Raw genomic sequence first — 27312 nt, 5'->3', positions numbered from 1 at the left:
ATTTTAAGTAATCCTCTCCTTGTATCTGACCACAAGGATGAAGAGGAGTGGCAGGTTCCTATAACGAATAAAAAAGGAACTGTTGGGGTTGCCCTGGTGAAGTGGTTAAGTCTTCATTTAGGAGAGCATGTTTGAGTCCTGGCTGCTCCGCTTTACATCCACCTTCCTACACAGTGAGCGCTCAGACACCTGAGCCCCTGCCACCAACCTGGGAGGCCCTGATGGAGGACCTGGCTTCAGTCTCAAGCAGTCTGAGCTCCTGTGGACATTTGGGGAGTGGATCAGCAGATGGAAAAGCTCCTTCTCTGTCTCTCTGCTTTTCCAAGAAAATGAAAATCAATAACATTCAAAATAATTCCTTGGTTGTCTACCTGCTCGGGTTATATTCATCTCTGCAAAAATCCTTACAAGAGCAAAGCCTTCACTCTCTCCATTCCACAAAGTCTGTAAGCTCAGAGATACACAATAATTTGTTGTATTTTTCCATTTGATACTTGATCCTTAGAGCTGACCTAGGCCTAAATGAATGTGTGATACTATCAGTTGCTACCTACAACTTCGAGCTGATAGATCAACGTTTCTGGGCCTTTGGACAGACTGTGATCCCCACATACCTACGTGATATTCTTGTCTGATAAGTTCCATTTTTATTCACTTCAAGATTATTTTCTATGTGGTTGGAAGACACAGAGAGAGGTGTGACCCACAGTACGAAGGCTGGAATCAGGAATCAGAAATAAAGTCTAGTCTACAAGGATAGTGAGAACCCCTACCAGCACCTCCACGGTCCACACCTACAGGCAGCTGGTGTTAGGAGTGGCAGCTAAGCAACACTCCCGATGACTGAACTCCAAGAGAAAGCCACTAACATCTTTTGAGAACAAGTTTGAAATAGATTAAGGATTTGGATACACAGAGCCATATCTTTTATGAAACAAGCTTAATGGGTCAGTCTAGCTAACACGCATTAAGTATGTGCACACAGTAAACACACTTTAATATCCTACACTAAGAAATTTTCTCTTCTGAAAGTCTATACTAAAACAAGTTGCTTCTAGTTTTACCTTTAAAAAAAAATCTTAATGTTATCATCCTAGAGACACCTGGGAGCACAGCGACAGATCTGTCCGGATTTCCTGTATAATTCCTAATTTTCAGATGTTTGCAAGAAAATTGCCAGAATCTTAAGTCTGTTATGCAGAGTTTTCTGCAGAGATGCAAATTTCACTTATCTATGTTCTTTTCTTTCTAAAAAAAAATGTAAAAAGTGCTAAGTCATTTTGTATCATACAGTGCATAAAAATAGGCTTTTAATACTCAAGATGTTTTATCTTTATTATGTATTATCTTCATTATTTCTTGCCAGAAAAAAAATGGCAAAAACAAAACAAAACCCCTCAACTCACTTCAGCATCCTCAATATACCTTAATTCCTATGAATAAAACGCAGGTGTTTCGTTTTACATGCGGTCCAATGACTGACACCTGTAACCAAAATACTGGTGCGTGGTTATGGTGCTCAACATGCCAGTCCTCACAGTGCTCAGACACGCTGCCAGTAGAGTCGATTCCAGCCGTTCTACTCACATTCAATCTGGACTCTACAGTCATCTCAACTGGAATGTTGTTTTCAAGGCTGCAAGTTCCCAGTCAAGTTGAAAGGCAGTGATTGCTGTTTTAGCTCTCTGTTGCTGAATTTGAGGTACAGCTGTGCAAAGTAACTTCAAGGAACCAAGGAATGGCCATAGAACAACTTGCTCAGAACATTGCCTTGAGTTCTCAAACCCCCAGCTAGCTGATAATCATACGCACTCCTCCAAAACCACAACCACTTGTGTGAATTTTCAGCGAGGTCTGCATCAAGTAGCATTGATTCATGCTGTTCTCAGGAGCAATTTTTCCTTTGATTCTACTTACTTTACACAGCAATGGACATGGACATAGCTTCATTTCATTTCTGCATAGTTAACTAGCATGTTTTCTGTGCTTCGCCAATAAAATGGCAATAGTAGGGACAAGCACTAAACTACTAATTCAAATAAAATCACAATATTAGCTTATTACTTTTTTTAAAAAAAACCTTATTTAGGAGCATTCTTCTTCAGAGTAAAATAATTATAAGATCATGGTTCATATCCTAGATACCGTAAAGTACCCTGAAACAGCTTCTCCAAACTGCATGTAAGCCTTGTTTTCATGGTTGGGACTTCATAGCAAGTGAAGTATTTAGTTTGATTCCACAAATGATGATAGGAGAAAAAGTCTGCCATGGTTTCTCAAAAATTTCCAGTACATAAATCGACGTGGATCCTCATTTAGAGCGCTTCTAAAAAAGAAAACTCTAGTGAAGATCCCTAATCTTGGGGAGAAATTTCTTTCAGATAAAAGGAAACTGCATAACCTGTGGACTATTTAAAAATGTGTTTTGAACGCAAGAATGTGTTTTGAACGCAAGAAGGGGCCAGTGCCTTCACCCCTGTAGGAGGGAGAATGCGCACATCCAAGCTTAGAAAGTTCAATGAGGTCAGGCATTTCAGTCACTGATGTGAATTCCTCAATTATCAATGGGCCAACCTGGAAGCAAAATTACCAACTGCTCAAAATAATTCATTGTGTGTTCGAGAAAACACCTTGCCCCTAACCTATAGACAGAGCAACCTATAGAAAGAAATACCTTCCTCCAGTGGCTAAGAGGCACTCAATTTTCACTGTCAGAGACACTCGTTTAAATGGCTTAATATCCAAAAATATACTGATGAATTATTCAGACCTTACTTTTTAAATGTGGGAAGCCAGGGAAGGTTTGGCAAATAAGTAGTGTATTTTAAATTTAACTATCAAATCAATTCATGAGAATTACAAATAAGTCTTCGAAGTCAGCTGAGGACCAGATTCAGCCACTGGCTGCTGTGTGATCCCTTGCTGAAAGTCAACAACAGAATCCACACAGCCGGGCAGACAGAGTGCCGGCCACAGTCAGGGGACGTACACCCAGGGAAACCTGTCCTTAATTTATCCCGTCGTGCGTAGATTTGGCAAGGATCTGCAAACATCATTTACATACCATATGCCCTGAATTACCTAGGCACAATGGCTGTGGATAAATATGTTTCGGTTTGACTGCTTCCTTTTATAAGTTTTGCAGCTTTCATTTTTCACACTGCTAAATCATTTAATGCAATATTTCTTGCTGCAAAAAAAAAATGTTTTGTAAATCAATAAATAGTGCACCGTATCTCGTGATGAGTTAGGCAACCAGAAGGTACGATTTCTCCTATGGAGGGATCAAAGAAAGGCAATCAGCTGTTCATGCCTTTGAGTCGCTGTAACCTTTGTCTTTGCATTAGCTATCTGAAGGGAAGACAAATTAACACTAGGAGACACAGAAGTCAGAGACAACTTTCTGTAACATACAAAATCGGTGGCAAGTCATGTCAGGAAAGAAAACCCTGAAAAGCTATTCTTGGCAATGTATTCCTCATATGACTACAAAGCATTATACCAGCCCTGAGCCTTGGTTTCCCTCTCCTCCCAACAATAGTGATATGAATTTAAAGCATGTGTCCAGACTCGCAACTAAGTTTTAAAGTCAGACTGAAAAAAATGTCTACTTAACCAAAAAGATCAATAGCCTAAAACAGGCTTGGAGAGAACTATGTACATATTTTTTGTGTGTACTATAAATTTGACTGTGCAAACTTCCAATTAAAAATGACATTCACACCATCATTTTTGATAGAATTTTGCACAGCAGGAATACTCATTAATGCAGGGTAATACAGTGTCATAAGCAGCTTAGACATCAAACCAGTAAAAACAAAAGTCAGTATACTTTTAAACTCAATAAAATGCAACTTTTAAAAAATTGAATACCTGAGGAATTAATGGAAAAGAAAATTCACGGCTTTTTTTTAAACTTTGCTAAATAAAGAGCATCCATTCTCTATTCAATTTCAATTGCAGGGATCTCAGTCCTAATAATTTTTTTAAAATGCTGCATCTCATAGTTGATGATACTACATTCAGTATCACAGTAAAAGTATAATAAAACATAATTTAGTGATTTTACATAAGGTATAATTGCCCTCACAAGTAGTCTATGGATCTGTGTGTGCACAGATATGTGCATTTTTGCCATTTCATATGAAGTATCTGTAATATCTGTTTTTCAGCCTTGATAAGACAGGCAAAACTCATCAGCTACAAAGTATTCGTGCATGGGTCATTTCTGGGTCTTTAACTGAAAAATACAAACTAATCATGTCATTCTCAATTGTATGTTGAAATACACGGCAAGGGAGGCACAGCCCTATCCTAGTAGAGGTACAAGTGAAAGGCGTTATTTTCAGGATAGTATCAAAGAATTTGTTTTCTTCAGGGGGGCAAGAACAAGAAAGAAACTGCTGCTTGGATACCAGCAACAAAAGGGTTAACAGACATATGCTGTATAATTAGGAGATGCATTAATGATTATGAATAGTAAATGATTTGGTGCAAAGAAAAAATTTTAGTAAAAGGGACATGTACCTATCTTACATGTTTATTAGTAACTGTATAACTAGAGAATTCTGCTATTAAGAATCTTGCATTATTGGTGTAAATACTTCCAAGGGTACATCAAATTGTAATCTTTCATACGACATCCATCAAACCAGGCTGGAGATTTTGACAAACATTAAACACAGTAAGGAGGCAATTATGTATGCATGATTTAATCTGCAACTAATTAATATGCAAATTTATTCATATGTTAGTTACTAAATTAAAAATGCAAAGAAGCCCTTATGGTGATTCTCGAAATTTTGCACAAACAGAACATTTAAAATGTAAGAAAAATGAAGTTTTTTTAGAAATGTATAACATACTTTTAATGTCTCCAGAACCTGTTGCATTAAGAATGCCCAAAAATATGTGTTTAAATACTAGATAATAAATTTAAAAGGTGTGCTAATTTTATTTGAGAATGTGGTAACTGAAAGGTTAATCAGAATTCTCCTGAACTCTTAAGAGATACACTCTAATTACCAGACAAATGGTATTCTGTTTCTAAGCTTCTTCTCGGCTGTGGGGTTGGCAGAAGTTGGTCATCTTACTGATATCCTGCACAAATGCTTAGGAGTTCTGAGGGGGGAATAAATAGTATTTGAAAGTAATCAGATATATTGATAATTTTAGGATAACTTTCAGACCATGTGGTGTTCACTAAACATGCAATTCCCTCCTCAAGATGGCAACTCGCTCTTTTCGCCTTTGGAGAACAGCTCTCTGCAAACAGGAATAGGAGGCAAGTCTCAGGCAAGGCTGCAGCACCTCCCAAACTCCCCTCCAAAGGAGTCTTCAAAGTAAATAATCCAGTTAACCAAACAGCAACAATCTCCCCTCAAAGCAGAAGGTCATTTCAGCTGAATTCAATCTGGCTCTTGCAGTCCCGCATTTTCCACACAAGCCAAGATTGATTTGAATCTTCTCTGTGAGAAGAAGAGTGTATACAATGGCGATCATTTAAAAATATCTTAGGGCATCTGCCGTACAGGGCGGACCCACGCAAGAAGCCTGCGTTACCCTTTGGTGTGACCGCATCCTGAAAGAATCTCATTTTCCTCTGACTGCCCAGCACTCAGCAGTAAGACCCTGTGTGCATCACCTGGGCTGTGATGGCCACGCAAGCAGCTCCTGCCCCCTGAACGGCCCTGTCGGCCTCAAGAAACCAACACAACGCGCCCGTACGAGGAAGCACAGTAACTGCCTATGCGGCTCTTCCCAGGGCACTGAACTCTCACCCAGGTTAAAAAAAAAATCGCCATCCATCTCGTCGCTGCCAAGTGACACACAAAAAGGAAGTTACCCACTGGCGGAGACTTGCATTCACAGTCTGACTCCGATTTCCCAGCTTCCCTTAGCCCATGCTGATGCCAAGTGGACTCCAGCTTGCCCATGTCATTTCGACCACGGCAGCCAAAAACAGCACTGCCCTACCATGCGACGACAAGCAGTCTGTTTTGATATTAGCACCTCAGTATGCAATGTAAGAGAGTCAGATGTCCCCAAACTACATGCCCTCCCCTAAGGGACTCCGTTCCGGCCCTCCTTGGCCAGAGAGATGGGGAGCCTGCCACCGACCCTCTGCTTGGAAAAGCACAGGGCTCAGACCGCATGGCTTACTTTGAAACGGCCACTGGTGTCTCTTCCTCTAAGGGCGAGTATCCCTGCCCTCGGATTCAATGTGTCTGAAATATTAACTCAGCCAGCCAGCAGAGATGAATGCAAATAGAGTTAAAAAAGGGTTGGGGTATTTTTTTTTAATTAAATTGTAGTAAATGGTAGTAAGGAAATATTGGATCTTCTCTTTATGTATTTGGGCTTCAGAATAATGGATTTTTTTAATTGATTATCACAGAGTGGGAGGTGAGGCTGAATCCCTCTCCAACAGGCCTGACTTCTTTTTGCTGTCTGTCCAAATCCAGCTCTAACCTGATTTAACCTCTGAATGTGCCTTGTAATAGTCTAGATTTTTTCAGCATTAACACATCATGCTTTCTACTCTCTCAGAGAGGCATCAGAGGGCAGGACTGTAACTGTCTGATACTGTGGGCACTGGAAGGTTCCCAGGGTGTCCTGAATTTTTACAGGTGACTCCATTTTTGTTGTGACCAGAACTGAACATAAAGCTTTTAAAAGCTGAAATGTACACATTTATGCATTCATTACACAGTGTTAAATCTAATTTGTTCTTTTTACTGTCACAGGAAGCACATGTTTAAAGCAATCTGTTTCCTCATGTGAATGCTTTCCTGTCTGTTTAAAAAAAAAAATTGCGACACACTTTACCCTGAGTAACCAAGAGGTGATCATAAATATCCTTAAATAGCATTAAACAGATATGAAAGACATTAACACTTTCAGAATGCCAAAGTAGTATTAAAAAAAATTCTAACAGATGCTCCTAGGTCAAAAAGTGAAATGTGTGTTTCCTGAAAAAAACACTCCCATCAGAATCCTAGATGAACTGTGAGTGAAGGGAGGTGCTGCTGAACAAATGAGGGTCCTCTTGGTAAGCAACATAGCAATTCAATGCCAGTGTATACTTGACATGAAAAGTCAAAGTCAAGTTTCATGAAAACCAGTATCTTTCGTAATCCACAAGGTGGCAACGACTACAGATGAGGGGTGTCCACAGAGATCCATCCCAGAAAGATCAGCTCTCCAGGCCTGAAGCAACAGTCCTTGCTTAGAGACAACAGGGAGAGGGGCAGAGCTCCCCAGACAAAAGGGATCTTTCCCAAGGAATTTGAACTTGCTGCTTGTTGTTTTCGGTTTTTTAAAACAAATTAAGACTGGTTGGGGAAAGCCCTTCCCTGTGGGACACGGGGATCAGGCTCCCACATCTGACGTGTCCTCCCTGCTGCTGAGGCAGGCTCTGCTTTCTGCTTTTTCTTTAAATGCAGGAAGAATTAACGAATCATCACTTATTTATTTCTAAAAGAATTGTTCTAAGTTTCCATAGCTGACAACCAAAATCAGCTTTTCTTCTTTAAATTCAAGAGCAGCACTGCAAAAGGACTTACTGCAACAGGGCAGTGGCTTGATGAAAGCAATTCTCCGACGTGACATCCAAAACATCTGTACAAAAATCCCAGATTCAGGTCAGAAACCGGCCTCCACAAAGTGATCGCTGCTTTATAAGAAAAACAAACTACCACCCAGACCCATTCCACATGCCTGCATCTTGCCAAGTAAAGCAAAAACCCTCAGGCCTTCCCCTTCACCTTTGCTGGGGAACCTATGTGTCACTCAGAAACACCAGCAACACACCTCTTCTGGAAGGCCACCATTAGAATATAAAATGAGAGGGCCTGGCACGATAGCCTACTGGCTAAAGTTCTCGTCTTGCACACACCAGGATCTCATATGGGGACCAGTTCATATTCCAGGGGCCCTGCTTCCCATCCAGCTCCCTGTTTGTGACCTGGGAAAGCAGTTGAGGACGGCCCAAAGTCTTGGGGCCCTGTATCTATGTGGGAGAAACAGAAGACAAGGCTCAATGCTCCTGGCTTCAAATGGGCTCCAGCTGTTACGACCCCTTGAGGAGTGAAATCAACAGACAGATCTTCCTCTCTCTCTCTCCTCCTCTCTATATATCTTTCCAAAAAAAAAAGAATTAAAAAATATGTACATAAAAAGAGAGCATGCAAATCCTGGGCACTTAGAGACAGGGCTGATCTGAATATAAACAAACTATAAATAAGAATAAGAGAGATGGCATGATGAGACGAACTGGGAATCTTGGAAAGATGTCCCATTGAGGGCTGAAGGGAATCCCTTCTTCTGACATAAACTCACAGTCATGGGTCTAAGACCTTAAAAAGCTTACCAGGTTTCTTGGTGTGGACAGAAATGGTAGTCAGCGCATAAAGAAATACAAAAAAGCATTTGCAATGCTTCTAAATTTCAAAAAAATATTCCTGTTGGGTAAAGTTCTCTTGAATGCAAGTGAGACCCTGGTCTTGGTTTCCGTTTAGCTGCCCCACACACATTTCCAAACAGTTCATGGAAAATACCCATGATGACAAAATTTCACAAAATTTCAAACTTTTAAAAATCCCTTTTCACATCGTTTTGAAAATTGCTATTATTTTCCATGACACAGTTTTGGGTTTTGCACCAAAATAAACTTATCTTTTAATTTTCCAAGAACTTTTTGCAGTATTCAAGGACACTGTATTTGTGCATTACGCGTGGCAACAGCCATGAAACCACACAGCTGACCAAGCATCCAGGCAGCCAAACACCCTGACATAACCACTGGATCGTACTGCCCCTAGCTAGGAAATGCTCTGCTAAGGTGGATCAGAGATTGTGAATTACAGCCAACACACTGGAACATTCCACCTGTGTATGGCATTTTATAATATTTCATTTAGGGCCCGGTGGCGTGGTCTAGCAGCTAAAGTCCTCGCCCTGAACGCCCCGGGATCCCATATGGGCACCGGTTCTAATCCTGGCAGCTCCACTTCCCATCCAGCTCCCTGCTTGTGGCCTGGAAAAGCAGTTGAGGACGGCCCAATGCTTTGGGACCTGCACCCGCGTGGGAGACCCGGAAGAGGTTCCTGGTTCCTGGCATCAGATCGGCGCGTATCGGCCCGTTGCGGCTCACTTGGGGAGTGAATCATCAGAGGGAAGATCTTCCTCTCTGTCTCTCCTTCTCTCTGTGTATATCTGACTTTGTAATAAAAAAATAAATCTTTAAAAAAACAAAAAAGAATATTTCATTTATTCTAGGGAATTTCATTCTTGCTAAGTGAACAAGAACTACATCATTGAGAACTTCTTGATCTGCACACACTTGAACTTAGTGTTCTCAAGAGCCAGGGACAGCCTGGGTAGCCGCATGCACCAACAAGCAACCGGAGCCACAGACTGCTCAGATGCGAATCGAGCCCTGTCACTTCAGGCTGCGCTTCTTCACCTTCTGATGGCTCCGTTTCCATAAACATGAATAAAGAACACAAGGCATCTCACAGGATCTTTGCAGGGTCAAATGACTGAACAGATCCAAGGAGCTGAGAACAGGGCCTGGTCGCAGGCATAAGCACTAGGGCAGGATTTGCTGGTAGTACACTGATAGCATGTCATTCTGCAGGTACCAGAGAAGCCTCTCTCGAAGAAGATAAACAGGCTCCTGCCCTTCCACTAGGTGAGTTAGTAGAGGATATCAAGGCATTAAATCAAGAAGATCTCATTTTTTCTCCTGCAGTGTTATTTCTACCCTACTCTACCACTTTCACTACTATAGCCCTTCTCTGCAAATATATTCCAAAGTAAGACAAGTAAAATAAGGCAATGAGTTTCACCTGTCTGGAACAAAAATGATGCCCATAAATTGCAACCCTTACCTGTTCATGGTAGTGACAAGTGAGTAGCAGACTAAGTACTTCCATAATGTGCTGAAAGGACAAAGTCCCTGTTTTAACAGTGTGTGGGTTACTGCATTTTTTTTGAATGCATGACTTTCCTAAGGCCAAATTTTATGCTCTTTAAAATGCCAAGACATACTCCCACAAACTGGAAGCCAGAGAAACAACACTGTGAATGTAGTTAAATATGAAGAATTTCAGTTGTGAAGCTTTGATATTTAAATAAAGGTACAAACAAGAAACAGACAGAATCACTGTTGCATAATATGTCTGGCTTTCTGTTTAATTGAATAATAGGTTTTGACTAAATAAACAGAAATGAAGGAAATAACTAGTGAATGAATGAAAACTTTGGAAAATCCTCCGATTTTTCCTTTCACCTGGGTGCTCCCAGTTCGTTGTTAAAGAAAGCTTCCATTATACTGCAGCTATTGATATGATGCATTAAAGGGAACACAAAACAGCATTCACTTGTAAAAGAATTCCCTGTAATCCTAACTACATCTGCTTATAAATACATATGCTTAATTCTGTCTTCTGCTGCCTAGCTCTATCTACCAAGCCACACAGCACAACAAGTAACTTCCAAATGTTCATGTAAAAATGAAATTAAAAATAGATTTAATTTTGTGGCAAAAAGAGCCACATGTTTTCCAGGGACTTTTTAAAGTTCCCTCATGTGGACCAATGTTTTCTTTCCCTCTAAAAAACAAAATTCATAAAAAGCCTCTTAATGAGAAACCTCCCAGGTGCTGGCAATAATCTTTCACTCAGCGACATACATCTTCATATTTAGTAAATGCTAGAATTTGTGACTTTTATTAAATAATCATAATAATTGCCAATATTTGCAGAAATATATTTATTTTCTACTCATCTTAATGGTTTCACATTTTTTAAATCGACCTAACAAGTCTGAATTGCCAGGCCATAAACATTCTTTGAAAATTCTAGCTTCAGTTATAACGAGAAACAAACACACCACCACTAGGCTGTAGGACAAATATTTATTCCTCAATTTTTAACATCCCAAGTTATTAAACTTTCTTAAGACAGAGACCCAATTTTCATATCTCTTTTGTTATTGAGTTATTTTGTGCTTCAGGTTCATTTCATAATGAGAAACCTTGGAAATACATTGTAGCTTGTGATAACACACCTGAGCATCTGTAAAACCACCCAATTCCCTAAACAGGGTTACTTGAACACATTAACGCTAAGAATCAGCCAGCTACTTCAGACTGCTTTCTCAGAGCAGCTAATGACATAATGATACACTATGCCAATCGGTAGGATGGAAGCCATTACAATATTATTATAAGCGTAATCCAGGAGGCATATTTAAAATGATGTGATTTGGGAGGGAAGAGGCTGCTGGAGATAGTTAGGTACTCTTTCTCAGATGACACCAAAGTAATTGCTCCCAAACAGGATCTTCCTGCAATCCCTAAGTGGTAACAGTGGCAGCTTTTGTATAGTGTGTGAGGTATGACACCAGTTTTCATGATTAAATGTACCACAAGGAAGATATTTCTGAGAAAATGTAAATCTTTCTAGTATGAGCCTACGTTTCACAAAGGAAATGCCCTTTAACCACTGCTGAGATGGCAACACACCAAAAAAATCCCTTTTACAGCTGGTCATCAAGAGAGCTTCGCTAAGGAATGTCCCTGTGTCTTCTGTTCCACTGAATAATCAAAACAAATTTAGTGAAATTTAATACACATAGAACCTCTTCTGATTTCTGTAAAAGTCAATGCTTCCAGATCAAATTTTAACCCTAGCAGCATATTTATGATTAATTACTCAATGTCAAAGTTAGATGAGAAAGGCCCCAACAAGGTCACTAAGCTACTTCAATAAAATTCTTAAAATGTTCCTGGAAAAATATAATATTCATATACTTTGCAGGACTCAGAACTCTGCATCTCATGGAAAGTTAAATCATCTTGAATTCCAACCCTGCAGTTTTACAAAATGCAGAACTGTCTGCATTACCTTAAGTTCCCTGAAGAGGGAGCAGACGCGCAAGCAAAGCTTTGAACTCTTGATAGCTCCACACCTTTGCAGTGGCTGCAACCGGGCAAAAAACCAGCAGTGGCCACATGCTGCTGTGTGGACAGAACATAATGGAGTATTTAAAACCACAAATTTTATAAAGCTCTGATTGTCTTAAAGAGAACATCTCCTGATGCCCAAACACACTCTGGGGGCAGAAAAGACAAAGACTGGGGCTCCCAAATCATCACTTTAAAACGCAGGTTTAAGATTCAGTGTGACGAACAGGGTGACCTTATTTTGTCTTGAGGAAAGTACACTTTGCTATTTTTGAAGACTCCCTATTCTTTTAGGATTATTGCCACATTCGTGAGAGAATCTTATTTAGTCCACCAAGCGCTATCTCAGCCTGATTTATTACTTTACAATGGAAACTGTAGGACTGTTTGAGAACAGAAAAATACACCCCAAAAATGCAGAGATTGTCAAAGACAGGAAAACAGACACAATTTTGGCACACGAGAAAAATAAACTGTTTCAGCTAATGAAATCTTAAGTTAAAAGATTGATATTCAACTTCTTATCAAGCCAACCATCCATAACATTTCATAAACATACAATACATTCACAGTGAAGGCAGATGCCCCAGAACAAGTTTTCATAGTCCCTAAAGTACATGTAATCCTCTGTTACATTGCTTTCTCTTGAACCAGCCCTAGAGTGACTGCCAGGTTTCCCAGTAATTACATCACTCAGATGAAGGCCAATGCTCCAAACGAAAATATATGCTTCAGTGGCAATGATAAAACAAAGTACAAAGTCACAGTTGCCTGAAACGTTTATTTCCCCTTTCTTAACAAGTGAGTCTAGTGTTTCATTAAAAGCCATTGTCCTAGTGGTTGAAATCTTCACAGAAGTCTTGATGAATCTTAGCAGGTGATACTGTATATTGTGAACTTAGTTAAAAATACAATACTCACTAGTGGTATTTTGAGATAGAGCTTAGTATTGGGAGAGCATTACACACGCAGCCTGGAAGAACTTACTGAGCAGGGACACAGGGTGCTGGAGCCCTGAAAGGCATCTCTCCGAAGCAAGGATAACGTGGTTATGTTTAGTTGGGTGATTAAGCCACCTAACCTATTCATTTGTAAAAATAATCCAGGAATAGCTCAACATACACAACCTGCCATCCGCTGGTAAGTTCTTTATTTGTCTTAGTTTCTGCATTTCTTCTGTCTTTATATTAAAAAAAACAACACATAAATACCGTGAAGCCTCTTTTTCAAGAAGCAGGCAGGTAATATTTTAAGGGAGGAGGACAGTAGAAGCTAGACCTCACTATTTCAAAATTCTAAACAAAAGCCCTATATTCAGAAATCTTTTAGCAAATTAGCAAATTCCCGAGAGGCCAAATATCTCCCGGTCTGTGTGGGGCATATACTCTCATTTTCTCTTCTACGATAATGAACTATTGTGAATCCCCAATGAACAAGACCCTCCTTTACCTGTTTATTTACCAGTAGCTCATATAAAGCATCTCCGCTATGGGTTTTAAGTACATTAGAGAGGATGACACTGCCTTTCAGTGCACAGGCCAAAGCCTTGAAGCTGATTTGGTGAATTCAGCATTAACAGCACAGACCCACACATAATATTTTCTATGTGATATTTTCTTGGTATTCAAAGTGTTTCCCTGTCTCACGTCAAATCACATAAGCAGTGTGAATGATAGTTTGTCTTATTTTGGATGGTATAACTATGTAATCTTTAATCTCCCTTAACCTTTATATTTTTATACTTTAAATATAATTTTGGGACCTATACTTCATTTTAATTTTAAAAAGATACATTATGCCCAAAGTTTAAAAAGCTGTGTTATCTCAGTATGTTAAGGCAAACACCTGCATGATATTTTTTCAAAAAGTGTCTCTCTCAAAGAATGAACCTTGAGGAGTTCCTTCCTTCTTTATCTTATCACACAGTGGCTACACTCAGGACTTTCCTGCACATGGCATGTCCCAGGTGGCAGACAATTCACTCGGAAAAGAGCATATTCTAACACAATTTCATTTGAAAAAAATTGGACTATGACTCAAGTGAAAATTGTATTGTCCAGGAAAGCATCGTCCTGATTTCCCATGCTCCGTGTTAAAAGTACGAGTTAAAGGATGCATTGTAAGGACTGGATTTCCTCATTCTATGTGATTTCTGGGCTCTTTCAAATTGGAATTTTTTTTAAAAAACATATGGGGAGGAAAGTTTCCCCTCCTAAGCCCGCAAAAAAAATCTCAACATGTTGGAAACCTTCAAGTATGGAGATTTTTACTGACTAGAAAATACACAAAACAATTAATGTCATTAGCATTATCTGTTTCTTCCTGATACTTCTAATAATCTCCTTTGTAAAAGTCTAATCCAGAACTGATATATTTTTAATTTAAAATATACTTTCCTTCAATTAAAACCAAATATCCAAATCTTATTTTAGAATCTTCATGGTAGCAGGAATTATTTTCCCTAGGGTTCAAATATTTAAAATGATCTCTGTCCCCTGAACACTTGCCAGATCTTCCAGAGGGAACGAGCTCACAAAACAAATAAAATGACAACAAACAAACAAAACAAAGCACTGCAATTTACCACCACAGACTTTACTGGAAAGTACGGTTTGAGAAAAGGTCACTGCAGATAAGCAAAGTCATAAATTATGTCACAGGATAAAACTTAGCAGTTTTAGAGAATTCTGAAGTCCCAGAGATCCCAACTGGGGTTGTGGTGAAATCATCATGAAAGTTGCAAATGGGACAAATTCTGCCAATGTTTGAAATGTAAACTGTGTAGCGGTTAATACCTTCTGCTAAAACATATTTCAATTTGGAATGTTCCAAACTGTAAGAAGATCAAGACCTTGTGTGTTTATATACTGCTAAGGACAACAAAGTACTGAAACACAATGTCTTTGCTCTGTGTGTGTGTGTGTGTGTGTGTGATTCACTTGCCTTAAAACAACACAAAATGAAAAAATTTCCTTAATTTATAGAATACATTTTCATGCTAAATTCGGTCAAGAATCATCATCATTTTCCACAAACACTAATGCAGATACATTTTCTTTCTGCCGGAATTCATGATTCAATGATTGTGATTATTGGGTGACACCAAGAGAAGAACTTGCTGGGAGGAGCAGTACATTTGTAAAACACCATGTTTACAATACAATACAGCTTAAGACAGAAAATCAGGATGTAGAAATCTAACAAAACAAGAAGTTTTGTTGGATTTGAATATAGATTCCAGAGATTAGGCGTGCAAAATAAACTCTGGTCTCAACAACGGACAAAGTTTGGCACTGGAAGTCTTACCAAATGAGGGCTAAGAAGAAACTGGGATGTAACAGACAGGAATAACACTCGAAATTCAAAGAAAGGACCCGGAAATGTTCTGTAGTAACAAACAGAGCTCTTGCATGCATTCTGATGGTTGGCATTTCACGTAGCCTTTCCTTTATAAAAGAATCTCCCAGCCCTACCCACTAGCCTCTGGTCTCTGGAGGGCTGGCCTCCTTCTCACCATTGTTCTTGCGCCTACAAGAGAACTCAGCGATGGTTTTCCCACCATCCTGTCCCCATGTCATGTTTCCACAAGAACTCAGGGCTTCGATGCAGCACACAGCACAAACACACATGCATGGATCCTGCCAGATCCAAGGCATCGTGGGCCAGACGTTTGCTTCCTTCTCCACACATGCAGCAGTGTTTTCCCAACAGGGCCACGCAGTGCCCTGGTTCTCCTGACAACCTGGGAAGACCGCGCCAGGGTGGCCAAAGCAGCCCGGCCTCTGGACCACGGTAACAGACACAGCATCTGACTACGGCGTGTCAGTGTCACTTTCCCTGTTTTATCTAATGCAAGAGAGAGGGCCCATTTCAAAAAGGGGGGAAAAGGGAGTTAACACGACAGACTGTGACAGATTTATTACTATTTGTCATTGTAAATATGTATCAAAGAAAACATATCAATGTCTTTCGTCACAATCACTCCTAAAGAAACCCTTCATTGTCTTCAATCTTCTGCTGTTACACAAATACTCAAACATACTATAAAGTTTTTACTTGAACTTAAAAAATGCATGGCAGAAGTCTAAAAATAAATACACAGTAATTGGAGGAAAAGTGATACAATGTCTAGCACACAATTTCTTCTTAAAACCTAGCTAGAATACAGATACTGTATTAACACACATGAGCCTTTAAAGAAGCAATAAGCATGAAATACATACACAACAAAGCTAAACAAATTAACTTAAATTGTCATTAAAATAGAGCTATTTTGTAAATAACAAGTTTGAGACAGGATTCAAAATTACTCAGTCTCATTCTTCAGTAAAGATAAAATTTTCATTTAACTAAATTTTCTTCCTTCCTGTTTCATAAGAATCTTTAAAACATTTTGCCCAAATTCTCTAAGAATTAATCCTAAGATGACCATTAAAAGCCAAAAATTAAGTGGCACAAATTCTCAACTCCTGATCTTATTGAGAAAGCAAAGTTCCTTTTGTACTTTAATACTTAGTATATCACAATCTACCAGGAACACATCAACTGTCTTAATAGTAAAGAAAAAAAAAAACTATACCAGTATAATCTCCTAAAGGGTCTAGTTAGTCACAGGAAGGTAGCTTAAAAACTGACCATGGATTGTAACTGAGCACTGAGATGACATCTAGTGTCACACCAATGCAATGCTTAGAAACCATGCAGATTATTGCATAATTTTACCACTGGTGAAAACAAACTGAATTAATTTTAATATGCGGCATGAAGAGGGTGTGATAGCTCTAAGCTGCTGTGGCATTTAAGGCACACAGATTTTCATCATCGAAGAGCAGGCAGAGGTCTATGAAAATTAAAATTATTTATACTGGGATTAGGCCTGTTTAAAATGTAAACAGCTGCAAGAACTATCATTTGAAGCTGTCCTAGAAGATATTACAAGTTAAAGTTTCGTCCACATGAAACTGATCCCCAATTCAAGCTTACCAAAACCGTATAAAACCTTTTAGTCAATTTCACTACACCGCCACATTTCAAAGAACAAAATATTCAGTACATCTTTAAATAACTAACTTGCTAGTAGTCCAAAAATTACTACTTTATATGTCACTGGCAGTTTTATTCATACAATATTTTGCCAATATTTACACAATACTTTATGGATAATTTTGTGATGCTTCTTCAACACTATCAAGCCTATGATAATCAGCTTTAAAATCTTTTTTCCCTTGATAAAGCTTATTCTGATATATTCATCTAATAATATTTTGAGTGAGCTGAACTGAAATCAAGTCAAATACACAGGTGTTTGGGTTAATCTAATCTTAGCACATTTGCAAAACCCATTATTTTTCTAATTTATTAAAAATGAAATAAAGACTAATATGTGAATGCTGATTGGTAATATATTTTCAGAAATCTAAATATAATTTTATTTTAAAATGACAGAACTTATAATAAAGCTCATTAGCATTCTTTACAAAGAAAATGAGTACTTCAACATTAAAATAAAACTCATGGATAAATGGCATCACAACATAACACTACCAGAAAAAGGAAGGAAAAATGGAAAAAGAAGGAAGCGAGAAAAGTAAAGAAGGTAGGAAATCAACATCTCTCTTTTTCTGGGGGGAAGAGGGGTGGATAAGAAAAAATTTACTAAATCATTCCTAAACAAAATTAAATACTTGGGAACTCAACATATGTAAGAACTCAAAACACACTGTCATGGATCTGATTGTCAGACCAACCAACTTGTGCTACCCCTGGTAGAACTCCGGCAGCCACGGGCACTCCTGCCAAGCAGCTGCTGCTACTGCAAAGACCCAGAATGCTTTTGGTTACAGCTGGATCCTTCCGTTGTCACCTGACTGGCTCTACTGATGCTGCTACCTTTGCAGCTTTTAATACAACAACCTCTCTAGAAAATAGAGACATTCTCCCTGCACTCTGGGTTGAAACTCATGTAAATATTTCCTAAATCCTCTCCACAATCTCCTTTCACATGCAAATCCATAAATCACCGTAATACTGACAAAGAACTTAACCAACACATGAAACTAATGCTCATTCTCTTGGAAGCCCTGTACAGGTAAAGCTCTTGAAGCTTCAGGCACCTCTTCAGGGTCCTCTTCTGAGCTTAACCCCACTGAAGCTCAACACAGCCACTCAGTCTCCTCACTCCAGCTCAGGTCGCCTGGCTGCACAGGGAGGTCAGCCCTGCTTCAGCCACATTCCAGAAAACGGACTTCGCTGGATGCATCGAACCTCACTGACATTTAATCGCCCTCACAGAGATTCAAGGCAGAACAATATCAACAATATGCACAGCGGCAAGGAGCAGTACTTACTGAAGACGGCAAACCTGGAGGAACTTTTCGAACTTTCTTTGTCTGTACCTCTGAAAAACAAATGAGGGACACTGTGAGCTGCCACGGGCATATATTCCTAACGAACGTATATCAGAAGCCACGGAGCCATGCAGATTAGAACAGATCTTCTTACGACATCACCACCTCAACTATCTTCATCTGTTCTAACAGAAATCACGTTCTACCTTGTTCAAAATTACTGTATTGTTAGTATTTTTCAAAAAAAAATGTTCCCTGTTTACACTGTCATGAGAAAATTACACATAAGCCCACACTAGCAAAGTCCTGTTGCTATAAAGTCGCTAACACGTGAACCCAGAGGACTACTGGGTGGACGTCACCAACCTGGCAACTGAATCAAACTGTGTGGTTTTGTAAGGCTGGGGGAGCGGGGTTAGGGTGAAAATGCGGTATTGCACAAGAAGGATTTAAAGAAAGCGGAGGTGGAAGACAGATCATAATCACTGAGGCACTCAAATAGAATCCCTTACCCATGGCAGTACCGGGAAGAGGCCTTCTGCGGGGGTTATTGCTAGAATACTGATAGTACTGGGAGCCAGGCTTGGTGGGGGAAAGGGTTCCTGGGTTGCCCATATCCATGTCACCTCCAAGGAGACTTTGCTGAAAAGTTAAAAAAAAAAGGGAAAACAAACATGTGAGGTTAATTTTTTTTTTCTTACAATCACCATCCCCTATCTGATTGTTCGCACTTAAACTAATGCAATAAAGCCAGCAGCACCTGCTCAACTGAAACAAGCAAACACAACAAGCAGGCAGAAAAGGCAGTCTGAGGTGCTACCACCAAGTCTGTGCATTTTTAATGCCATAAGTGCGTGAGGAAGATGCATCTCTTTAAACAGTAACTTCTAAGCATTTTACGGTGACTTAAGGATCTAATTCTGGAGCACAATGCCATTCGTGGGAGGTCAATGTTCTCTCTCTACTTGGGCTCCTAGGGAGGAGTGCTCAGGACTTCTCCCTCACAGGAACCAGGGAGAGGGTCTCAGATTTCAACAGTTTCCCTAGCCACTCCACCAAGGACCCTGCCTCTCTGGAGCTGCACAGACTCCAGCAGCCATGGCAGGGGAGGAGAATGCCTGCTGGCCCCAGAGGAAATCCAGTTCCTCACACCACCTTCTGCGGCCGTAGGAATAGCAGGCATCCTAAGCTCACAGGAACAAATCACACAACATCCAAATACCGTCTCCAGGACTACTGGAAGCTAAAACACATCCCCACATGTTACACATTCATCCAAACACTAGAAAACTTTCGCAAATATCATTAGCTTGTTTCGGAGCGCCAAATTAGTAAACTTTCAAAAATGATGACATCAGAAAAAATTTTTAATGACATCACATTCTTGAAAAACTACATAGAAACTTACCCGTAATATATAAATCGCCTGATTATAGTCTGCATTGAACACATTGTTCTTTTAATTATTCTGATATGCAATAAAACAAGTGCAGATAGTACCATTTTTATTAGGAACAAATTTAATGTTTAATAAAGAAATTTTAAAATTAAGTACTAAAAATCTAACTTTATCGTTACTTGTAATCAACTTTTACTGACTGAACTAATTACTGTCCTTGATAAAGTACAGAATGTGTTTTCCCTAATCTAAATTCTAATCACCATGTCACTCACAACAGACTTAGGGATGCTTCACTAACACACTATTCACATGCAAAATACTCTAAATAGGCCAATTATGACTCTGCCCCTGTTCCCTGGTTAACCCGCTGAGAACTGAAAAATTTCACAAGGCAGTCACCAACTACAACAAAGGGTCCTTGTTTTAAATTAAGACAGTCTTTTTGATTCCTAAATAGCTCAACAAAGTGGCATGTCTTCAAGTGAAAGCAGTTGGTCAAATATGACCCATAAGCCGTAAAATCAAAAATTCAAACCTCCCCTTCCCGCCACCATAGAGCAAAATATCATAAAGAGGATCTCTCCATAGCGAGGGGTTTTGTGAGTGTTGGATGAGTAATCTATAAAGGACTAATCAGCGGCTGACAAGCTTGCCTTCACTGATTCCAGTTTAAGACTTCTTCAACGGATACAAAATCAGCACACTTTAAAACAAAACTTCAAGGAGGAGATTTTAGGTTGAGAGCATATTCTGAGTAATAAGTTCATTACTAGTATTATTTGCAACATAAACATCTGATGAAAACAGCAGATAATCTGCCAGATAAAAACCTGACGTCTGCATGCTCATCTATTGCCTCTTAAGAACTCCAGACACCAAAATGCTACACAATGACAAACTCAAAATATAGAGCTGAGTATTACAAAGTTTTCTGTGAATCAGGACTCTACGGCATAACATCAAATAACTTCTTGATCACTGTGTGAGCGGGATTCGAAACGTGAGAATCTCTACATGACATTCCGCTTTTGGCAAGTCTTGCTAACAAAATCTAACAAAGTCCAAGTGTGCTTTGAAATGTCTCTCAATAAAACTGCAATGATTTGAGATTATAACTCCTTCCAGTTAAGTGCATCTGTAAATGAGACTACATTGGAAAAGGGGGTTTCGAAACGATATTACTGATAACTTTGTATAACAGATAGGCATTCTTTCCACTGTCTTTTTCTTTTCCAAAAAATACATAAAATAGCTCAAGAAAGGACTGAACAATATGCTTAAGTGCTTGCCTGCCTTTTTAACAAGTTAACATTGGTTATTTCTTGTCCGTCCTCAGTGTCAAAGGTTTCCACTCTACAGAAAGGAAGCACATTCAATAGGCCAACCTGAAAGCAAACAGGCTTGCAGCATTCACAATAGAGCTATGAAAAATAAAAAACAGTAACTAAAAAACAGTTAACGTATTGTGCCTGACCTTACTGTGGCTAATTTTTTGAAAGCTCATTTCCCAGGCTAGAAAGAAATAAATCAGGCACCCAACACTTGCATACGCAGCCACATGAACTATGCGCGAGGCTGCAGGACCAGGTCCAGACAGCACTCGCAAACATTGACTGGCTCCAGCTCATCTTTCCTTTTTTCCCCACAAAGCACATTCCTGTTTCTTTCTAGATGTGTTTATTCCTTTTTCTTTTTCACTTGCACAATGGAATCATTCTTCTAAAGCAACAAAAATAAACATTTCCTCACACTTAAGGGGGCCGTAATCACCCCCTTAGGGAAAAAGGAGATAAAAATATATGTGTCCTAATCGTAGTGTATACTTGTAAAATGAACAATGACCATTTACTATTGTTTGGCCTTTACATCACGTTTAACTCTCCATGACAATGAGAAATTCAAAACACTGTTTCTTTCCACTGCCTGAAAAATTCCCACTTTGTTCATTTAAAAGAGTTAACTGTGGTAAATTTAAGGTTAGTTAAATTCAGCAAAATGGGTAGGGCATTCATTCACATTGAAATTTGCCTACGTGTGTGTGTGTGTGTGTGTGTGTGTGTGTGTGTGGTCTGAAAACAGATTTTTGCCTAACAAAAGCTAAGTTTAAAAGCTAAATCTACTTTCAAAGTGGGCAAATGGAACTTGAGGGTTTCAGGCTTTCACATTGTGCAACCTCAGGCTCTGTGGTTATGCTGGGTCCTGGTACTAAGCTGCCTTGAGCCTGCCAGGAAATACTGGAAGGAAGATGTGGCACCTCACAGAGCTAACACCTGTAAATCCTAACCAGAGTGCAGCACTTTGCTAACTGTCCACAATGTGATGAGACAAGCTCTCTGCTTTTATTCACTTCTTACTTTCATCAAAAAGCAAAGAATTTCCAGACTGAAAACATCCTAACCAAAGAAAACAATGACACTGACTCCTGGAACCAGGCTTAAATGTTTCTGGGTTCACCCCTGCAGCCAACAGTTCAGCAAAGAGCAGACCCGGGGCAGCCCTGCAAATGCCAAATGGAGCCTCCTGCCAGGATCTCTTCCAATTACATTTTCTGTTTGTTTCCCATGGTTCTGACTGAGTCTCAGACCATCCTTCCAACACCTTCCCCATCCTGTCCTGACTCCTTGTTGGAGGAGTTTTGGAACACACTTCATCAGCCACTGAACTTTACTAAGGCAACTGAGGATGCAAACCATGAATTAAACTTGAAAAGCAGCATATATCTCAAATTAGATTTATAACTGAATGGTAATCAAAAATAGAACTAACTGTTTGAAGCTTAAATTATCAACTTTTTCATGTGAAACTAAAACCATCTTGCTAGGAACTATTATTTCATTTCAGTCAGCACTTCAAATGTAATGGGTGGGTAGTACATTTCTAAAAAGGAAGATTATATTTACCCTTAATTATAGATATGAGTGAGATCAGAGTACGATGAATGCTGCATTTTGGCTTATAATTAATTCATCTAATAGGTGAATGACCTTGAATTTCAAAGTTGGAACTTGGGAGAGGGGAGGGGAAAAAAATTAACGAGGGGGGTGGAGGGAGAAAGCAAACGTGCTCCTGGTTTCTTTGGGCTCTCTGATTTTGCGTCACTCCCATTACGTTGTGATCCACTATCAGACACAACATCTTGGGGGGATGTGGTAGAAAAAGAAAAGCAGTCTCAGATGAAACCAGATTAAGCTCTTTTTCTGAACTATTGCCAAATGCTCGTGAGTCTAATTCATGTTTGGGTATTCTAGTACTCACACAGCTGCAATGCCATTCTTCCCTCACAAACCTAAGTGATGTATAGTGGCTTTGTATGGTGAACTGACTCTATAAAGCCAGGAATTTTATTATGTTAATATGAAAATAAAATCCTGAACTGCTATAAAACTTAGCAATGCTGGACACATATAGAGGTCGTGGGAAGCAAATACACATAGAAAGAAATTATCTATTAAATTTGTATGAAACAATTCTTACAACAGAAGTCACTTCGACATAGTTAATTCTGCTCAAAATCAGGTTTTTCAAAGACACTGCTGAATAAGATTCCTAACAGCCATGGGGAAGTTTTCGCAAATCCCCGTCGAATAGCTGCTGCTGAATTTGCCATTCTGACCACAGAAGAGCCATTGCTGACTTACTCTAGTAGCAGGAGGGGGCAATAATTTTGCTGCTGTTGGCACTTACTCTGCAACCTAGAATATATCTCGCACCAAAGGGCAATGAAGAACACAACATTTCCACCTGTCCACTTTTGAACTTCAAAGCTCAAAATTGAAGGTCAGTCTTTGGACAACTGCTATTTCTGGTCCCTAAAGATCTTAGAAGCTACTTTGGTAGTTATTTCTTTTTTCCCCCTGACCTATGCCTGGTTTCAACAAAGAGAGGATTTGAGAAGCTTTAGACAAGCTGTCAGGGAAAACTCTGATAATGATGGACTGTCATTGTGCTGCAGAGAAATGTTCATTTCTGAAATGAGTTATTTTAAGGATTTGGGGTCAATGTTTTTATTTCATCTGTAAACATGTAACACACACCGGCGGTTACTAATCAGAGGTCATGTTCAAAATGTATGAAAGAAAGACGGGTTGATTCTGAGGTCTGACGGATCAGATCGAACTCCAGAGAAACACGAGCAGCATGGAGAGTAGGAGTTAGTCATGCAATTGCTCCAACCATACCTTCCTCCTTTAAAAACAGCTCCATGCAGGGTTGGTTAGTAGGAGCAGATCAAGCCACATTCACAAGTCCACTCCAGTGGCTGTCCCAGCATACAGCTTACCTTTGTTCCTTTGCCCAACATGTAGTTCCAGATTGTAACTCATGGATAATTATTTAACATGTCTTGAAAAGCTGTGAATGACTGTCACCAGGAACTCTATTGAACTTTCATATTAAAGTACACACTGCAATAATAATTCTGAAAAGCCACTACACATTACTAAAAGAATTAAAAACAGGGCAATCTACAAATAAGGATAGTGGCCTAGCTAGAAAGGCAATATGAAGAAATTTAGGGTTTCCCCTCCTTTCCCTATTAATGAAGAAATTGACCAATTATCTCAATAACTTAAGCTTAAATGGCCATTTTTCTGGAACTTCACAAGGATTACTTCAGTGGCTCATCTAATTTGTTTCCTGTAGACAAGAGCAAAGTACTACAGTTAATTCATTTATATATGACGTCAAAACTAGTTACTGTTAACCAACTAGGAAAACAATCGTAAGAGATATGTTGCATGTGAAGAGAATTCTATAAATCATGTGATGTTAACTAAATTTAAATTCTTACTATCACAGCAGCTTCTGATAAATGACTTTAAATACAGTTCAATTTTGTGGTTTTTCCCTCAGAAGGGCACTTGGAGGCATTTAATGAATGTTTATGTGATATTTTATGTGATATTTAACATTTACAGCTTTTTTAAAAATCTTCTATTCCCCCCATGATGTCACAAAAGTAAATGAATGCACTCCACAATTTCGGAAATCTGAATAACTCCATGGACCTTAAACAGAATTGTTTACTTTAGCAATTATTATATTCCACCATTCAATAATTCAAATACACTGTCTTTCTTCATAAAGAAACACAACACCTTGTATTTAAATGTTAAAATGTTATGCAAATGTTGCCATGGTAACTATTACTTAATGTATAATAGAGTAATAGTCAAGTAAAAACTCAATGCATTTTGGTATGGAAATTACAACTGCCCAGGGGTTGGCGAGATTTATGTATTCACCTATTTGACTACCTCTCAAATTAAAAAAGAAAGAATACATTATTTATTGTATATTCTAAAATGAGGAGGTTTTTCCGTGGTTTTTGAAAATCCAGTCTGGAATCCCAGCTCATCCATTACATATTAAAAAGGGGATTACACCCATTGGTAGGAAGGTAGACACTCAGCAAAAAAGAAAGCATTAAAGCAAATAGTACTATACAATAACATCAGATTTGAGGAAATCTTACATAAATAATACAGAATTTAAGATAGCTACTGCTTGTCAGTGTAAGCTCAGAAAGCTTATTTAATATATGAGCAATATAGAGCAATACAGAGTAATTTGATATGCTCTAACTACTACTTGCCATAAAGTGTTTGTTTCTCCTCAACAATTATATACCAAAGTAAAAATAGAACAATTTGAGTATGACCTGTTAACACAGGAGGGAATTAGCACCACTTCTCCCTGAATACAAGAAATATGCTGAAGAGCAGATTTGGTCAGGTTGCTATTCTCATGAAACAAAGGAACACTAACTGTCACATTATCAGTCTCCATCACACTGAGTGGGTAAAGCTCTATTTCAGCACTGTCGTACATGCCTGCTCTTCAGAGCCAGGATGCTTGAAGCTGTGTGTATGCAACTGGGTCTCCCTCAGGCCAGGACCCTGCCTCTTACCCACTTGTTGCTGGCCCAGGATCTCACAGGTGCTTGTTCAGTCTACTGGCTAACTCTGTAAGATCCCTGCAATGAAGTCTGTACATGTAAACACACAATGACAAGCCACCCCATGAAGAGACTGAGTTTATCTTCGGAGTAGAAAATGTTTAATGAAATCTGCAATTCATCTTAAAATGACTTGGCTCTTCACCACCCTCCCAGAGCTCTGCTCCTAAGGCCCCTGGGCCATCTCTCCCGCAGGTATTAGCCTTCCTAACATCTACTCCTCCATGAACATGTAGCTGACCAACAATGTGAAGAACAAACCTGCCTCCAAGCTAGTTGACTAGTCATGAACTAGTTGATTAAGGAAATGACTAGTTCATGTTTCAACTCCACTTGTGGCTAGCACAGAGAACATTTATGGAAAAGGCTCACGAGATACTGACATAAACAAAGAACTATCGCTATTGATCAAATAGAAGATTTCATTAAATCTATACCTTCGGTCTTTCCAATGGCTGCTGTTCCTGAGAACAATAATCCTAGCAGCAGTAAAACTGATAATAACAGGAGCAGGAAGAGGAGGAAGAATGTGATTATAGGAGTAGTGACAATGACAGTTGATATAGCAGCAGCAATGACCAAAACCAGAATGTCGGCTGAGTGTAGGCACAGGTGCAGATCCTTCACAGAGCAACAACATAGAGGCCACAACCCCCAGTGTGGAGATGTGGGCATTTACATCACACCAATACACTCACCCCGGAATTACCTTTTAATGCCATTCCCATGAACTTTTTTTGAAGCTCCTCTATGTATCAAACAAATTTGTTCAGGCCCAAGGAATGCAGGGCTGTGAAATAGCACACCTTCTGGACCAGCTGAAAGATCAGTGTTACATCTTGGATCTTTTACAGCCTCTGGTTCCTCTCTTTCCAGAATCTGTGTCATTTATCACTAATCTTGACTTCCACAGTTGGTCAACCATCCACAATGAGATGCGGAATATTTATCTTCACTTACTAATACTTTTTATTATAAGTATCTTGTGCTTGCTTTGGCAGCACATATACAAAAATATTATTTTTCTTCTCCCCACTTCCTTCTAATTTCAATCTTCCTTTTGTCCTTCAACTTATTTTGAAAGTTTCATCTTTTACAACATTTCATACTGGGTGTCAAATAACTGTTTTTGTGTCTGATTCCTGCTTTCTGGTTTGCAGCTTCCTTGAGGACAGCAAGGGAACTTTAGTATCTTAGCATCCCTGGAAGCTGCTACAATGAACTGTAGTAACAAATGCCCTCAGCAAATGTCAACTGGATTAGTTGACTGAATATAGAGTTAGCTTGCATCATTTCAGAAAGATCATGAAAATACTTTCTCCTTCTCCAGCCAAGGAGACCTGGAATCCCTGCCCTGTTTTTGCCCTGTCCTCAGATTTTCTCTTCTCCACCTCACTGAAGCTTCCACAGTTACTATCTGATTCTTAATATGCAAAGGTTCAACTCATCATTTACTTTCCCATAAAACTACTTCTGCTTTCTAATCATTCTCTGAATCCCTTAAGCTATGCTGGAAGAGTGAAAACTTCTGCAAAGAAATTAGCTGTTTGTTTTTCCAAACACATGATGGTCTAAGCCTTGTTATTTGATATACGCTTGTTTTGCTTTGGGGGGAAAAAAAACAGTTGAGCTGGGG

General features: G+C 39.2%; 1 protein-coding gene across 15 annotated transcripts in view; it reads right to left on the bottom strand.

The window, feature by feature from the left end:
- The window catches only part of TCF4 (transcription factor 4), a 360801-nt gene that overhangs the window by 104471 nt on the left and 229018 nt on the right, over window positions 1–27312 (bottom strand). For 12 of the 15 annotated variants that reach the window (XM_058677038.1, XM_058677044.1, XM_058677037.1 and 9 more), the window contains 2 exons: window positions 18831–18960; window positions 18319–18368 (listed from right to left, as the gene is read on the bottom strand). The exons of 2 other annotated variants lie outside the window; for them this stretch is intronic. In XM_058677038.1, the coding sequence (XP_058533021.1) occupies window positions 18319–18368; window positions 18831–18960 (180 nt within the window). The remainder of the gene's footprint in view (window positions 1–18318; window positions 18369–18830; window positions 18961–27312) is intronic. One more of the 15 variants, XM_058677052.1, reaches the window with a different exon arrangement.

Source organism: Ochotona princeps, chromosome 18, assembly GCF_030435755.1.
Source record: "Ochotona princeps isolate mOchPri1 chromosome 18, mOchPri1.hap1, whole genome shotgun sequence".
NCBI lineage: Eukaryota > Metazoa > Chordata > Mammalia > Lagomorpha > Ochotonidae > Ochotona > Ochotona princeps.
This window is presented reverse-complemented; position numbering and strand designations above follow the sequence as displayed.